Genomic DNA, 15,479 nt, shown 5'->3' on the forward strand with positions numbered 1-15,479 from the left:
ATAGATAATACAAAAGATGTACAGTAAAATTCTCTCATTATAAAAGAAAAAGGGAAAAAAAGAATGCTAAAAGGCTCTTAATAGAAAGCGTTCTTTAAATCATTTTTTTTCAGATATATGAGAAGAACATTTTTTTTTTTCAAATATATGCGAAGAGTAGGATAAAATGTAAATTCATCTCTAATAACTCTGGATGGTCTTATTTGTCTTTTAAATTAGTCAATTTAAATCTAAGAGTTAAAATATAAATCACCTATTTTATTCTTCTTTAACATTTTGTCATGTGGATTAAAAGCTTTTATTTTACTTTTTTCTTTCCTGAACCCCCAAACTATTCTATAGGCATAGGAAGTGGTCATAAAGTTTGAGTTTGTGACAATTTCATATTTCAAATAATGCCTTTTAACCTATTGGTTGGTTATAATTATTTTTTTTAAAGAAAAAGGAAGTTTTGGACTTTTTGTTATACTCCATCCGTTCCAATTATTTAGTCATGTTTGACGAATCCAACCTTTTAAAAATAATGGTTTGATTTTAATATTTGCACTTTTTTTTTTCAAATTTACCTTCATAAATTCAAATTTTAAATTTAAATGGTAACATGTATATGATTAAAAAGAAGAACCGGAGAGGATTGGGTTGGATAGTACAAGGGGAAAGAGTCTAAATTAGAGGTCTCGGATTCGAGTCCTCTCGCATAAACTACAAAAAAAAAAGATTTGAAATAAGGGTTATATTGGAAAGAAAAATTAAAAGATATTTTGATTTTTTCAATATCTTAAATATTTTTAAATATTTTAAAATGAAAAGTATGATACTTTCAATAAGAGACGAAGAAGTATTATGCCTTCAAAATGCACCCACGGAAATAAAAGGTTACGCCTTCAAATAAAAACACGCGAAAAGCGCACCATTCCAAATTTCCGGTAAAATAAGCCAACTCATTATCTTTAATTAACTAACAAAAAAGATTATCATGTACTGTACTAAATTTATTAATCACAATAATCTTGGAAAGAAGCAAAAGTAAAAAAGAGAAAACGAAAAACACGAAAAATCATCCACCATCTCACTCTACACTAGAAGCAGCGCGCTCGAGAATTCAGCCGACGACGATCCCATCTCAAAAGTCACGTACCACAGGAAACGCTTAACGCTCGCTCCTTACTCCGTCTTGGCGTCTTCGTTTTCCGTTAATGCAGAAAAAAGCCCTATTCATAGCTCCACCACTTCAGGTCTGATCCTCCTCCTTTTCACGCCTTCTGTCGGTTGAGTTCGTATCCTTTCGCACAAAACCCTAGCTTTCACTTTTGTTTTTTTTTAATTCTTGTGATTTTGTAAATAGCTGTAATTTCTGTTGTATAAGTGGAACTAATGAGTATGAAAACTGCCGAATGGATGACTCAATTGTTTTGAAGTCGATATTTTAATTCTTTTTGAGAATAGGTAGTGTTTTAATTTTCCTGTGAAAATTTTGGGTTTGAGTGGCGGTCGCAGTTTGTGAAAGAGCTGAGAATTTTGCTGTCGATTTTATTTTAGGGTTGAGTTACTTGTGAATTGACAGATGAAGGTATATTGTTTTGGTTTCTGGTAAATGTGATATTGAAGTTTGCTTGTTTGGATTCCCTCAGGAATAATTGAATGATTGCATGATGGCTCCAGTTTGAGGAGAATTTGGGGCTGGGGTTCGATGTGGAGAGACGCTGTTCAAAAACCCTAGGGTTAGTGAGGATGGAAGGGGAAGAAAAAAACAAGGTTGGTTTGAAGAAAAGGGTAAAGCGGATTGAAATTGGGATTGATTCAGATGATGACGAACCTATTGGGTCATTTTTGAAGCTGAAAAGTAAAAGAAACCCCAAAAAGAATAAGGTGGTTTCAGATGGCGAAGACAAAGGGAAAGGAGTTGATAAATTGTCGGTTGAAGATCAGGATTTGGTTGGCATGGACGACACATTAGCAAGCTTTAGGAAGAAGCTGAGAGCTCCTAAGAAGGAAGGTGGGCCTGCTCTGGTGGTTGGAGGGGGGTTAGCTAGTACTGTGGCAGAACCATCAGTTCAATCTTTTACCAGACAGGGTCTTGGAGATTTGGTTTCAAAGGTTATAGAAAAAGTCAAAGTAGACGATGATGGATATACAGTTGACAAAGGCTTAGGACTGGGGGCTAGAAGGAAAGATAGAAGACCCAAAGTTGCAGCAGTGTCAAAGGATGTCAGTGCTGACTCTGTGTCTAACAATATTTCAGATTGCCAGCCTTCTGGTGAGGGTTCATGTGAGAATGAGAAGGATGGGGATTTAGGGCTAGGAGACGGTCCTAGTAACTGCTTAGAGGAAGGCTTAGAAGATCGGTTATCTGCCTTTTTCCGCAAGGCGCAATCTGGTTTCATTAGGAAATCGTGCAATTCTTTGAGATTGAAATCTGGAAATGAAACTCAAATTTCCCGTAATGGTGTCTCAGAAGATATTATGCCTGAGTCAACTAGCAAGTCTCGATCTGCTTCGAAGTTGGCCAATGAAATAGCTGAGTCTAAACAGTATTCACATCTAGCATCTGGTAGAGGTAAGATAGGTTTAACAGTGGGTGCTGATAAGGATGATGAAATTTTGCAGCAAAAATTTTCCAGTAGATCCAGTGACGATGTAGATGACACATCATCTGAAAGAATTTCATATAATTTAGTTCCCATGTCTAAAATCCAAGGATCTCAATCTAGTTTAAGGGGGTGTTCTGATACCTTCATGCAAGTCCAAGGTGCTGGATTGACTTCTCATACACAGATTTCATGTAGCTCTGAGCACTGTTCAGGGGAAAGAACTAGTGCTTTATTGCACGCAATGGAAGTTCCAGTTGCTGTTTCTGTGTCGGAAGGATTGGAGAACCATCATACTGATGAGGGTCCTTTGGCGCGAGTGCACAATAATGGGCAAAATTTACGGTCAGATTTTACTTCAAGTAATGATGCATCAAACTTGGAGCTGAGAACCTGCAATAGTGTTGGTAAACAGTTTCTGCAGGTTTGTTTAGATGACGACACACTAAACAGGTCATGTGAGGATAAATTCCCAAGCTCCAATAGAAAGGTCTGTGGAGAGACTTTGGAACTATCAATATCTCAAATGGGAGATGAAACAACATTTGCGGGGAAGATGGATACGGCTGATGATTCAAATTCTGGTCCGCCTGGGCAATATTCTGCTCAAGCTCATGTATTTTCTACAGCTGATTCACCCAATAAGATTTCAAATCATGACATGGAAATTTGCACTGCCGAGCCAGATACTGCTTCAGTTTCTTCAGAAAAGGAAGATGTCATGGAGGGTAGTTTATCTCCAGCATCAGCTTGTGGAATCACCCAGTATGAATTTGCTCCTCGAGTGAAGCAACAGGACGGACCCCTGAGGCACGTGGGTGAAGCCGATCAGCTTTCTCAATGTCAAACTCCCAATGACTCTTTAATCTTGATTGATAAATGCAGTTCTGGCTTTTACCAAAATAAACCTTTTGATGGAGTGTCAAAAGACGCATCCTTTCCAAGTCTGGACTATTTTTCTGCTGAGGAAGAGGTTAAGGGAGCCTCTTCACCATCAGACATGCCAGATTCTAATGACAGTTATGCAGAAGATGCAGGATTGTTTCCTGATCCCGATAATAAAACCAACAGCACAGAAGTTGGTGGGCGCCGCAAGCCTAGGAAGCGTAGGCTTGGAGATATGGCGTATGAGGGTGATGCTGACTGGGAGATCCTAATCCATGGGCAAGATTTTCTCATTGACCGTCAGGTTGGAGATGATTTCCAGTCTTCCACAGCAAGGGAAAAATTGAGTCCTTCTCTGTCTAACACTTCAGAAACTGAAAATGGAGGAGCAGCAGCCATATCAGCTGGCCTAAGAGCTCATGCAGTTGGTCCAGTTGAAAAACTTAAGTTTAAGGAGGTACTGAAGCGCAAAGGAGGGCTGCAGGAATATCTAGACTGCAGGTCATTACTTAACTTTAATATGCTTGTGTTTGCAAAAATTTCTCTCCTTATATTTGCCTGTTTTATTTAGATGTTTGCATACGCCATCTTTTACCATATGTTTGCAGTTACGTTGTAAAGATTTGAGGATGTGATATTTATAATCACCTACTATCAACTATCAACTCCTATTTGCCTTTGACGGGTATTACATGTTTGATAGTACCTTTGTTGTTTTCACTTGATCAGGTGTTTCTGATTTTCTTTCCTCTTTATTGTTTTGTTGCTGAGCCTGATAAGATTCTTGTGGCTCTAATTGTGAATTGTAACAATTAGGTTAGTTTGATTTAAAACTGGCCTAGTTTGTTGATTATGAAGTAATTTGTTTTGATATCATTTCTCTGCCATATGCTATTCCTTAATCTCACTTGGCTTTATTGAGGAATAAGGTTCGAGTAAAGTAGCATCCATGCCCTAAGTTAGTGGTAGAGAATTTCGTCGTGTAAGAAACCTACACTACTCTATTTTGACCTAAGAACCAGTTGTCCAACAATTGGACCAGAGAAGAACTTCACATTTATGAAGCAAGGAGATGGTCAGAGTTGGAGTGGATGAATCAGCCATACATATGTATGTAGTAAATACGAGCTTTATGGTGGCTTAAGCACCAATGTGGGATTGCATTATGAACTCAGTTTCTTGGAAAAGAACTTTGTTTGGGTTTCTGTGCCTGGCCGTAAGACAGTGGACTATAATAGTTTTGTATTGCTGGTCCTTTTTCCACTATTTAAATTCGAGATTGCAAACTTACTACTAACTTTTTTGATGCTGTTTTCAAGTTAATCCTCAAGCTTTGAATACATCTATTGTTAAGTTTGTACCAAATCTTAAGCATGGATTCGGCCTAAATGTACAACTTTGTGGATAAATTTTTGTTAATATCAGAGTTTTATTTTCTGCTAGGGATGGCTAGCCAATTATGTTTATCTTGATTTCCTTATTGAGAGTAAAAGCAGCAAATGTAGCTGTTTCTGTAAGCTGCATTACTTCATGTTGCTTTCTGCTTAGCTTTGTCAAGTGGTAAGCTTTTCATGTTGAAAGAATGCCATTTTGGATTAATCATCTCGTTGCTCAAGCAAAATTAGTAAATACAAGGATGTGATCCTTAACACGTATTAGTTATCCTACTAACTGTACATCATTTTGCTCTAAGATTCTTCGATTTCATGTATAACCTTGTTCAGGTCTCTGTAGGAAGAAGATATTAAAATCACTTTCAGTACCTAGTATCCGCTTCATAATGAAAGTTGTTTGGGATAATTAGACTAGTTAATTTTGTACTTAATAATACATTGTTTGACATGGCTTAATGAACAACATTCACTTCAAATTTCTTTTATTTTCTGTTTTATTCAATTGATCCATGCTGTCAATTGATTATATCTGTTTTTGTAGTTTGCTGCTTCAAAATTTTCTAGCTCTTATTTTGGACCTTTTTCAATATGGTGTAGGAATAACATTCTAAGTCTTTGGAACAAAGATGTCAGTCGCATTTTGCCACTCTCAGAATGTGGAGTGTCTGATACAGCTTTGGTGGATGAATCACCACGTGCTTCGCTAGTTAGAGATATCTATGCATTTCTTGACCAATGGGTAAGTTTGAAGCATAAATTGTTTTCTTTTATGCTTGTTAAGTTTAGTGCATTGCATTTTAACTTAATTTAGGGGTCACATTTTGATGTGTTTCCAAGATTCATGTTTGAAATTCCTACCACCTTTTGACAGGGTTATATAAATTTTGGTGTTGCTTTGGAAAAGGCCGAAAATGGTTCTGCACATAGCTTGAAACTTTTAAAGGAGGAAAAATTTGTGGAGAGATCCGGGGCTCCTGTTGCTGATGCAAATGATGGAGTTTGCTTTATCCTTGGGAGGATTAGAGATCCAGAGAGTTCCAAAATGGAGAAGAATGACACTGCATTGGGTGATGAGAAACAGGTAATGGCTAAATCCCAGTTAGATGAGGGACACATTAATCTTCAGGCTGAGGAAATTTCTGCCCAGACTGATCATGAGGGGTTTCCTGCTGTCAATTATGAGGAAAATGGTGTTTTTGATGCAAAAATACCTGGTGAAACAGTGAGTTCAGATTATTTGGGTTCAAATCCTTCTAGTGAAGATGAGAAGAGTAGAATACTTCCTGTGGAAAATCCTGATTCATTTCCTACAAGTGAAGCACAGGTTGGCAGATTGTTGTCTTGTGGTCTTTCACAACTTGAAAAAGATTCTAATCGTCAACCTAGCTCGTGTGATGACCAGAGTCATTTTGGGATATGTGATTTAGATACCAGAAAAAGAATTATTGTTGTAGGAGCTGGGCCTGCAGGTTTAACGGCTGCAAGGCACTTGAAGCGTCAAGGTTTTCATGTCACCGTGCTTGAGGCTAGGAGTAGAATTGGGGGTCGAGTTTATACCGATCGCTCATCTTTATCAGTTCCAGTGGATCTTGGTGCTAGCATTATTACTGGTGTTGAGGCTGATGTAGCTACTGAAAGAAGAGCTGACCCTTCTTCATTGGTTTGTGCTCAATTGGGCCTTGAGTTGACTGTCTTGAATAGTGATTGTCCTCTTTATGATACAGCAACTGGTCAAAAAGTTCCGGCCAATCTCGATGAAGCATTGGAAGCAGAATACAACAGCCTCCTAGATGACATGATATTGTTGATAGCTCAGAGGGGGGAGAATGCAATGCGGATGTCTCTTGAGGAGGGTCTGGAATATGCCCTCAAAAGACGTTGTATGGCTCGTTTTGGAAGGGGAAAGAGTCTCATGAATACTGAACTGCCTAAATCTTTGGATGCTGTTATGGCCTTTGAAAAATTTTCTACCGATGATGAAGTTCCACAGGGTGATAGTGGTGAAACAGAGATCTTGGCTCCTCTTGAGAGAAGGGTTATGGATTGGCATTTTGCCAATCTGGAATATGGTTGTGCTGCATTGCTTAAAGAAGTCTCTCTTCCTCACTGGAACCAAGATGACGATTATGGAGGATTTGGTGGAGCTCATTGTATGATTAAAGGGGGTTATGGCACTGTCGTTGATTCATTGGGGGAAGGACTTAGCGTCAACTTAAATCATGTTGTAACAGATATTATTTATGGGCAGACAGATGGCATGAGCAATGATGACAAGTCTAAGAAGGTCAAAGTTTTTACAGCAAATGGCAGTGAGTTTTCTGGTGATGCAATCCTGATAACAGTGCCTCTGGGATGCTTGAAAGCTGAAACCATCAAGTTTTCTCCACCATTACCGCAGTGGAAGTATTTGTCAATCCAGCGGCTTGGTTTTGGTGTTCTTAATAAAGTTGTCATGGAATTCTCCGAGGTTTTTTGGGATGATTCGATTGATTACTTTGGTGCCACTGCTGAAGAAACAAGTCAAAGAGGATGGTGCTTTATGTTCTGGAATGTCAAGAAAACTGTTGGGGCCCCTGTTCTTATAGCCTTAGTTGTTGGCAAAGCTGCTATGGATGGCCAAAAGATGAGCTCTTCTGATCATGTAAACCATGCTTTATTTGTTCTACGTAAGCTTTTTGGAGAGACGGCTGTACCTGATCCAGTTGCTTCAGTAGTGACTGACTGGGGGCGGGACCCTTACAGTTATGGGGCTTACTCCTATGTTGCTGTGGGGTCATCTGGAGAGGACTATGATATGTTAGGTAGGCCTGTTGAGAATTGTTTATTTTTTGCTGGTGAAGCTACTTGTAAGGAGCATCCGGACACAGTTGGCGGGGCAATGATGAGTGGACTTCGTGAGGCTGTCCGCATCATTGACATATTGAACACTGGAACTGATTATACAGCTGAAGCAGAGGCCATGGAGGCCGCAAAGAGACATTCAGACATTGAGAGGAGTGAAATTAGGGACATCATGAACAGACTTGAGGCTTATTCTTTGGATCAGACTCAAATATTGACCAAGAAGAGTTTGCTACAGGATTTATTTTACAGTGCAAAAACTACTGCAGGAAGATTGCATGTGGCAAAGCAGTTGCTGAAGCTTCCCGTTCAAGTCTTGAAATCCTTTGCTGGAAACAAAGATGGCCTAAGCATGCTTAACTCATGGATGCTGGTATGTTTTACTGGAATGTTTCCTTGTGTCATTGATCATTGATCATTGATGTCAACTTTATGTTATGAATGTCATGTGTCTACTTATTTTTTGGTGGTTTGACTTCTGATTCTTACAAACAGGACTCCATGGGGAAGGATGGCACTCAGCTATTGCGTCATTGTGTCCGTCTACTTGTACTTGTTTCGACTGATTTGCTTGCAGTTCGACTTTCAGGTGATTGGAAGTTTCTTTGTTATTCATTGATTTTTTGAAAATACAAATCTCTCCCTGTGAAAACAAAGTACCCTTCTTTCTTTTTGATTCTCTAATAATCACATAAAGGTCTATTTTATAGGGAAGATGGGTTTTAAGATCATGCTGTAGTTCTATCCCTGTTGATTCTCTTAGCATTTTATTGGTTGAAGCTCCAGTAGTTGAATTCCTTCAGTAACTGGTCTCTCTCTTACAGTTAAAGAAAAATGATTTATACCTGTATCATGATTAGAAGTTAAAGTCTCGGGAAAGGCTGAATATTTGTCACATATTAGAAGTTAAAGTCTCAGGAAAGGCTGAAAGAAAAATATTTCCATGTTCAAAAGGTTGATTAGGTATTTCATGGCATGAAGTTGTTCTTGTCAGATGCATGCCTTGTCCCTTTCTTTCCCAAGTTAATTTCCATGCGGATCCTAGGCTTAAATTCCAATTTGCAAATCTTAAAGATTTATTCACCATGCTATCTCTCATTGTCTTTTAGGAATTGGGAAGACTGTAAAAGAAAAAGTATGTGTACACACCAGCCGTGATATTCGTGCTATAGCAAGCCAGCTTGTTCGTGTGTGGATTGAAATATTCCGCAAAAAGAAGGCCTCAAAATTGAGGCAGCCAAGTGGTGTTGATTCTTTTAAGAATAGATCATCTCAAGCTCTGGGGAAACCACCTTTGCGGACAAATCACATTGCTCCAGAGAACAGAGGAAGTCCAAAAGTTTCGTCTTCTAGGAATCATTTAGCCTCAAGTTCTAATGTTATAAGACCAACAGTTGAAGCTAAACCATCAAGTTCTGAAGGTTCAGTGGAAAGGCAAAATGCAACAGGAGAGGAAACTAAGGAAAAAGAGGAAAAAGCTGCATTTGCTGCAAAAGAAGCATCCCTTGCTGCGGCTCTTGCTGCTGCCAAGGTTTGTTTGTTCCTAATAAAAAATGCTGCTTTTTATTTGCATATCTCTTTTGTTTTTGGAGTTGAAGGGGATGGAGCATTTGTTTGGAAAGGATGATAGAAATTTCCACTAATCAAGTTGTGCATTTGATACATTGTAAAGGAAAATTTTTTGGGCCATGGTTTCTAGATGCTGGCTAGCTGGGAATGGACTGATTAATAACAAAGATCCTCCACTTTTTGTATGAATGTACTTTATATGGCTAAACTTTTATTTTTTGTTTTCATCAATACTGAAACTGTTATAAATACTTGAGCATTTTACGAATCAATGAACATGAACATGATGTTGGCCTGCAGGTGAAGTAGCATTTAAAAGCTTTGGCATGTTGCCATCACTGAACGCAAGTTATTTAGGAATCAATAAGTCAATTTATTACCTGCCCTTTTATGGTTAATATCCAAACAACACTTGCCCCCCTTCCCCCCAGGGCGGTCATACTGCAGCTGCTGGCACTGAGTCAGCCAGGGCGCTAAACATTTGACTATCGCCCGTGTTTAACTTATATTTGGCTTTGCCTCATCTGTAATTGCTGTGCATTTATCTAGGGCATTGCCACATTGCTTATTTTCTTGTGCCTTGCTTTCCAATCTGGTGTGGTCTGTTGATTAAATGGTATCTTTTGATAACCACGTATGTCATGAGGGTTTCCTTTTTTGACTTTATTGGACTCCCTTTTTTGTTGCAGTTTAAAGCTTTTGACTTTTGACTTTGCAAATTCTTCATACCTGACTTTTGGGTGTTTTTGAACTTTGCTGCACCTTGATTGATTTGGTTGACTTGCCATATTTTGAAAAGTGTATTCGTTGTTGGGACTTCTTATCTTTTCCTGCCCCCAACCCTTCCCTTCTTTTTTCGATGGCTGGGCTTGGAGGGTCAATTGGCTCTTAAGATTGGGTGCCTTCCCATGCTCATTAACTACTCTTATAGGCATCTTGAGAAATTTTTTAGTGACTGAATGATTATTCCCTATCTCAGGCATATGCTTCTTCTGGTGCCAAGAGTGGCTTGTCTTTGCATCTTCCCAAGATACCTTCTTTTCACAAATTTGCTAGACGGGAACAGTACTCACGTATGGATGACGCTGATATCAGAAGGAATTGGTCTGCTGGTGCATTTGGGAAACAAGACTGTCTATCAGAAATAGATTCCAGGAACTGCAGAGTCAGGGACTGGTCTGTCGATTTCTCTGCTACTGGTGTCAACCTTGATCCCTCAAGAATGTCTGTTGATAATCATTCACAGCATAGCCAGTCAAATGAGATTGGCTGCCAGTTGAACTTTAGAGAGCACTCAGGGGAAAGTGTGGCTGTTGACAACAGCCTATTCACCAAAGCTTGGGTTGATAGTGCTGGTAGTGTTGGAACAAAAGATTACAATGACATTGAGAGATGGCAATGTCAGGCAGCTGCTGCTAATTCTGATTTCTACCATCAGACAATGCACTTAACTGATGAGGAGGATTCAACATTAAAGTTACCTGCTAAGAAGCCAGATGGCCCAGCAAATGAGAGCTCAGTTTCACAAGTTACCGTTAATAAGGAATTGGTGAAAAATCAACTTAGAGGAGCTGAGCGTATCAAACAGGCTGTTGTGGAATATGTCGCTTCATTACTCATGCCTCTCTATAAAGCAAGGAAACTTGACAGAGATGGTTACAAGACAATAATGAAGAAAACTGCTACTAAGGTTGATATTCCTCCTCTTTTTACTTTTAGTTCTCACTTTTTTCTACAATCACCTTAACGGTAAGTAGCAAAGTGCTGCTTTGCTCTGTGATTTCTTCTTGTTTGGATATTGAGTCATTTCTGTTATGCAGCAGATATGGAAAAATTAACAGAAAGTTTCAGTCTTCGTGCTGCCTTTTCACTAAGTGGTTTTAAATTTCCTTCTCTGATAGTTTATGCTATGAATTTAACATTGTTTGAGCAAATTTCAGGTAATGGAACAAGCCACTGATGCTGAGAAAGCAATGTCTGTTTCCGAATTTCTTGATTTTAAACGGAAAAACAAGGTAAAGCTTCATTTATTCATTTGTGAAATATCTTGTAGATCTGTTTTGTCAACATTAGATTGCTTCCAGAGTCGATGCATTATCATGCTGTAAACTGCAAATGGATGCTTGGGTTTGAATGTTTCTACAATTTTTGTAAAATGTCCTCTCTTGAAGGCTTGAAAATCCTGGTGTTAATACACAGCTTGTTGCTATAACAGGAAAGCCTCTTTGCACAGTTTTTTCTTTTTCTTTGGGCTGGGTTTTTTTTTCCTGTCTTGGTGGTGGTTGGCTTTCTAGGAAATTTGTTTAATGAGATATGAAATTATGGTGGACTTTTTGATTCTTAAGTGTCTGTCCTCCATGAACTTTGTCCAAAAGAAGTGAAACTGAACCAGCATGAGGAGATTCTTCTTGTCTCATTACTAGCTTATGATTACTCAGGTTTGGGGTTTGCCTGCCTGTCTCTGTCCAAACAGTTAGCATTATTTCTTTTTCTTCTAGTCAACTTTCTCTATTCTTGCTTTTGTTTTCTCAAGTGGTTAGCTAATTAATTCTTCATCTCTCCATTTTGTTGCATGTGTTGCTTTCAGACATTTGGTCAAATAATAGTTACTTCTGTAATTTCTGTTTAATTTTGCAAGTTTCTTTGCATTCTCCGATGCAGATTCGTGCATTTGTGGACAAATTGATTGAAAGACACATGACGATGAAGCCAGCTGTGAAATCATGATGATTGTCTGGAATGGCTGGTCATAGTTTTTTGGTGGCTTATCTGATGGTTGGGGAAGCAGAAGATTGTTCCCTTATGGATCTTTCCTCGGCTTCCACCTGCATGTGAGAATGAGGCGTCCTTTGGATTTGCCTTGACTTCTTTATCCAAGCTACCCAACAAGCTTTTGGTAAATTAAAGGATGCAGCTCAGGATGGAACTCTAATAGTTCTTGTGACTGTGTTCCAATCTACACAGTTATGTTGGGGCGACCAAATCCTACTATTGTTTCTTCAAAAAAATGTCAGGTTTAATGCAATATGTCCCAAAATGTGACAGGAAATTACATTACAGGATGGCAAAGGCCTCCTGTGGTGAAAATTTGAACATGGGTGCTATATGAAATGTTATGGATTTAAATCCCACCTGATAGGCATCAGTCTCTTCTGAGACACAAGAACAGAATACATTTAGGATTGTTCATCATAATTCATCAGTTGTATCTTTTAGGTTAGAAAGTGAAGACCCCTAATTTTTCCATTCAGGGATCCTTGTAGATGAGAAATGACATGTTTTCCTAATTTTGACATATGTACAGCTCAGAATTGTTTTAATGGCTACAGGAGTACAGACATTTGCCGTACTTATTCCAAGGCATTTATGCTCTCTTGCTTTATTATATTTTCTGGTTCTACAAAGATTTCAGAAATGGAATTATTGCTTTAATTTTCAATTATATGATCAAATATAACTTTTCATTTGGGTGTTGTGTTGTTTTTAAGGAGTACAGCTTCATGCTTCTTCTTTTACTTGGAGCTGCTGGCCATCCATATGAATGGCGAGTTAAGAAACAAGTTTGACCATGTTGTGTTGTAAGACCCGTTCACCAAGTTCTGAAGATGACGATCGGACACAGTGGCATTTGGGTAGGTTACTTTAAGAGGCGACTTAATGTTTATATAGGCATGGGAATACAGTGAATAGGTAAGGTGCTTCTTTTGTCTCAATAATTTAACCCAAATGCATTGTAAAGATCTGCTGATGACGATACATGATGGAGATGCTGATTGGAGTCTTGCGCTTCAATGGTACTAATTTTCACACTCTCCCTTCTGTTATTGTCCTGTTATTCACTTGCACATTTTATTCTTGTTTGCAGATAAAGATAAAGCAGGCCGTGGCTTTTTAACCTTTTGCATTGAGCACTTTGGTTCTTGTTCAGATTTTTCTCCAATAATTTTTGGGTAAAATCTGGTCCATCCCAAGCGTATTACACACACTGTTTTTTGTTCTTTTCCTGGAATACATTTAGGAATTTTCTTAGTACTTTGTTCTTGAGGGTGGAATCAGAGTGATTATATGTATCCAAGTGTGTTTACTATCTGTGCTGAATTGTTCATGATATAGTTTAGTCCCATACTTTGGAAAGGGAAAAATGATGTTTATTTATTAAAAATTCTTTACCCCAAAGTTTACCTGTTCCCGACACATGGATTGCTTTTCTTTGACATTCATGGATTGCTCCTCTTCCTTTCCTCATCCCTCCAATTAGTTTGCTTTCTCTCTCTGTTTTCAGAATCAACCTATTCAACTATGTACTTGAAGACTTTGTGAGGTGTATTGTTGGCGAAATGGTTTACCAAATCCTTTTAAGAGGTGAGGATAAATTAGGTTGGTCCCTCAGAATTAAATACTTGACAAATTCTGAAGGAACTGTTTTGCTTTTAGCTCTTGGTGAATGCCTTGGATGTATAATCCAGCAACCTAATGTTTATTTCGTACATCAAAATTTGGAAAGTGATATTTGCATCCCAAGTTAAGCCTCTTGCACTCCTTGGAGGCATATTATTTACTGAGTGGATTGGACTGCAAGAGGCTAAAATGGGAGTGCAAATATCAATTTCCTAAAATTTTTATGTACCATTGTGTGATAAGCATTTATTGGATCGTGGTTGCACCAGAAAACATTGCTCAGATCTCTGTTGTTGCTTTTGTACTAGGTTATATGCTTTTGCATTGTGGAGAATTTGCTTCAAAAAATAGTGGTGAACTTAAGCTTAATTCGACAGGATGATCCACCGTGCAAATTGGAATTGAGAATTTTTTTTCGTTTCAAATTGTCATTAAATTGTAATTTGGTGTTAGATATGGATCTTTTTGGTAAGTTTGAATGTTCTTTTCTGTTGATTCACTGGGCATTTTCCTAGATTTGCTATGTATTTCAAATGGTATTTGTACAACCGCGTGTTCCACTGCTTAATGGGCCGAGGAGTGAAACGAGCTCAATATCAAGAATTAGTTGGTGATGAGACTGAAAAGAGTGTACTCTTTGCTGGTGTTGCTGTGCGTCTGTTGCCTTGATTCTGCCATTTTTAGCAAGCAGCTTTTGGCTCTTCCTAATGATAAAGCAATTACAAAATTTAACCCGCAGGAGGTTTTGGGGGGGGGGGGGGGGGGGGGCTTCTACAATTGTTAGCCATAATTTTACTTTATAGTGTAAGCACTAGCAAATGAAGTGTGTAAACCAAACTGAAATAACAACTCTTATGAACTCAAAAGAACAAGTTTGAAACATCTACTTTTTGCATGTTTTCAGGAGCTGGGTTAAAAGTGTTTTTTTTTTTTTTTAATACACTTCTTGTTTTAGTGCATAGAACGGATGTACTAGTGTGATGCATGTGTTAGCGCCTAGATCGTAGAGCATAATCGTGTATAATGGTGTGGTTGACGATTGTGGAGACACTTAATCCCAATTGATAGCATAATGCCCAGAACAACTTTTTGTGTCCTGCATGTTATTGTGTTTTTTCTGCTAATCCTTTCTGATAAATGTTTATTTGCATGTATGTACAAGTTGAAAGCAAATCGATTTCAGTGTAGTGTTTTTCTTTTGGAATATAATCAGGATATGCTTTTCTTGGGCTTTAGTCTCGCTCCCTTCTGCCTTTTAGTCTTCTGAAAAGACTAGAAAAAAGGGGGCGTTGGTGGTGTTGGTGGTGGGTTACAAATATTACTTTGTGATCATTACACCCTTAATAAAGTTTTTCTATATTAATGTATAATATTCAATGTGTATATAATGTCAGTGTACAATCTCCGTGTATTTTAACCTAACAATCAATAATAAAGTGTGTTTAATTATCAAATAAAACATAAAAGTAGTATTGTCATTAATCTTAATAATAATAATATGCCACTTAGATTCCCTCTTTTTTTCTTAAAAAAAAATATTCACACTCCAATTTTATTTTAATAAAACATGCCCCTAGTATGCAGCTTATTATCAAACATATGTAACTATATGAATTTTATAAATTAAAATTTTATCTAAATTCCATTTTTTTTAATTTCAGGCTCCAATTTTTTAGTTATATCAGAATGATCCCTAAAACAGAGTTATACACAGTAATCACTTGCCAATGACATCTAAATTGAGCGTCTTCTCATTCGTAATCACATTTGCACCATTCTTCCGGTCCACTCCCGATCATAATTG

General features: G+C 38.0%; 2 protein-coding genes across 2 annotated transcripts; both read left to right on the forward strand.

Annotated features, from left to right (window-relative positions):
- Positions 1–949: 949 nt before the first annotated feature.
- Positions 950–12,640, forward strand: LOC113714394 (lysine-specific histone demethylase 1 homolog 3-like). The gene is made up of 9 exons (XM_027238204.2): positions 950–1,235; positions 1,632–3,974; positions 5,465–5,606; positions 5,739–8,081; positions 8,204–8,297; positions 8,818–9,239; positions 10,257–10,967; positions 11,218–11,292; positions 11,939–12,640. The coding sequence occupies exons 2-9, from the start codon at positions 1,732–1,734 to the stop codon at positions 12,002–12,004; spliced, it is 6,096 nt and encodes a 2,031-aa protein (XP_027094005.2). The 5' UTR covers positions 950–1,235; positions 1,632–1,731; the 3' UTR covers positions 12,005–12,640.
- Positions 12,641–12,773: 133 nt separating this feature from the next.
- On the forward strand, positions 12,774–14,402 carry LOC113714395 (uncharacterized). Its single transcript, XM_072069526.1, has 4 exons — positions 12,774–12,909; positions 13,143–13,227; positions 13,560–13,639; positions 13,984–14,402. Exons 1-4 carry the CDS (start codon positions 12,846–12,848, stop codon positions 14,055–14,057), a joined length of 303 nt encoding a protein of 100 aa, XP_071925627.1. The 5' UTR covers positions 12,774–12,845; the 3' UTR covers positions 14,058–14,402.
- Positions 14,403–15,479: the final 1,077 nt, after the last annotated feature.

Source organism: Coffea arabica, chromosome 10c (genome assembly GCF_036785885.1).
Source record: "Coffea arabica cultivar ET-39 chromosome 10c, Coffea Arabica ET-39 HiFi, whole genome shotgun sequence".
NCBI classification, from domain to species: domain Eukaryota; kingdom Viridiplantae; phylum Streptophyta; class Magnoliopsida; order Gentianales; family Rubiaceae; genus Coffea; species Coffea arabica.

What these genes read in the sequence shown, in the direction of transcription:
- LOC113714394 (XM_027238204.2), top strand. Translation starts at nt 1,732, where the DNA reads ATGGAAGGGGAAGAAAAAAACAAGGTTGGTTTGAAGAAAAGGGTAAAG. An exon ending in CAGGAATATCTAGACTGCAG is followed by an intron (nt 3,975 to 5,464) that starts GTCATTACTTAA and finishes AATATGGTGTAG; the next exon opens with GAATAACATTCTAAGTCTTT. An exon ending in TGAAGAAAACTGCTACTAAG is followed by an intron (nt 10,968 to 11,217) that starts GTTGATATTCCT and finishes AGCAAATTTCAG; the next exon opens with GTAATGGAACAAGCCACTGA.
- LOC113714395 (XM_072069526.1), top strand. Translation starts at nt 12,846, where the DNA reads ATGTTGTGTTGTAAGACCCGTTCACCAAGTTCTGAAGATGACGATCGG. An exon ending in TTTTCTCCAATAATTTTTGG is followed by an intron (nt 13,228 to 13,559) that starts GTAAAATCTGGT and finishes CTCTGTTTTCAG; the next exon opens with AATCAACCTATTCAACTATG. An exon ending in TTACCAAATCCTTTTAAGAG is followed by an intron (nt 13,640 to 13,983) that starts GTGAGGATAAAT and finishes CTTTTGTACTAG; the next exon opens with GTTATATGCTTTTGCATTGT.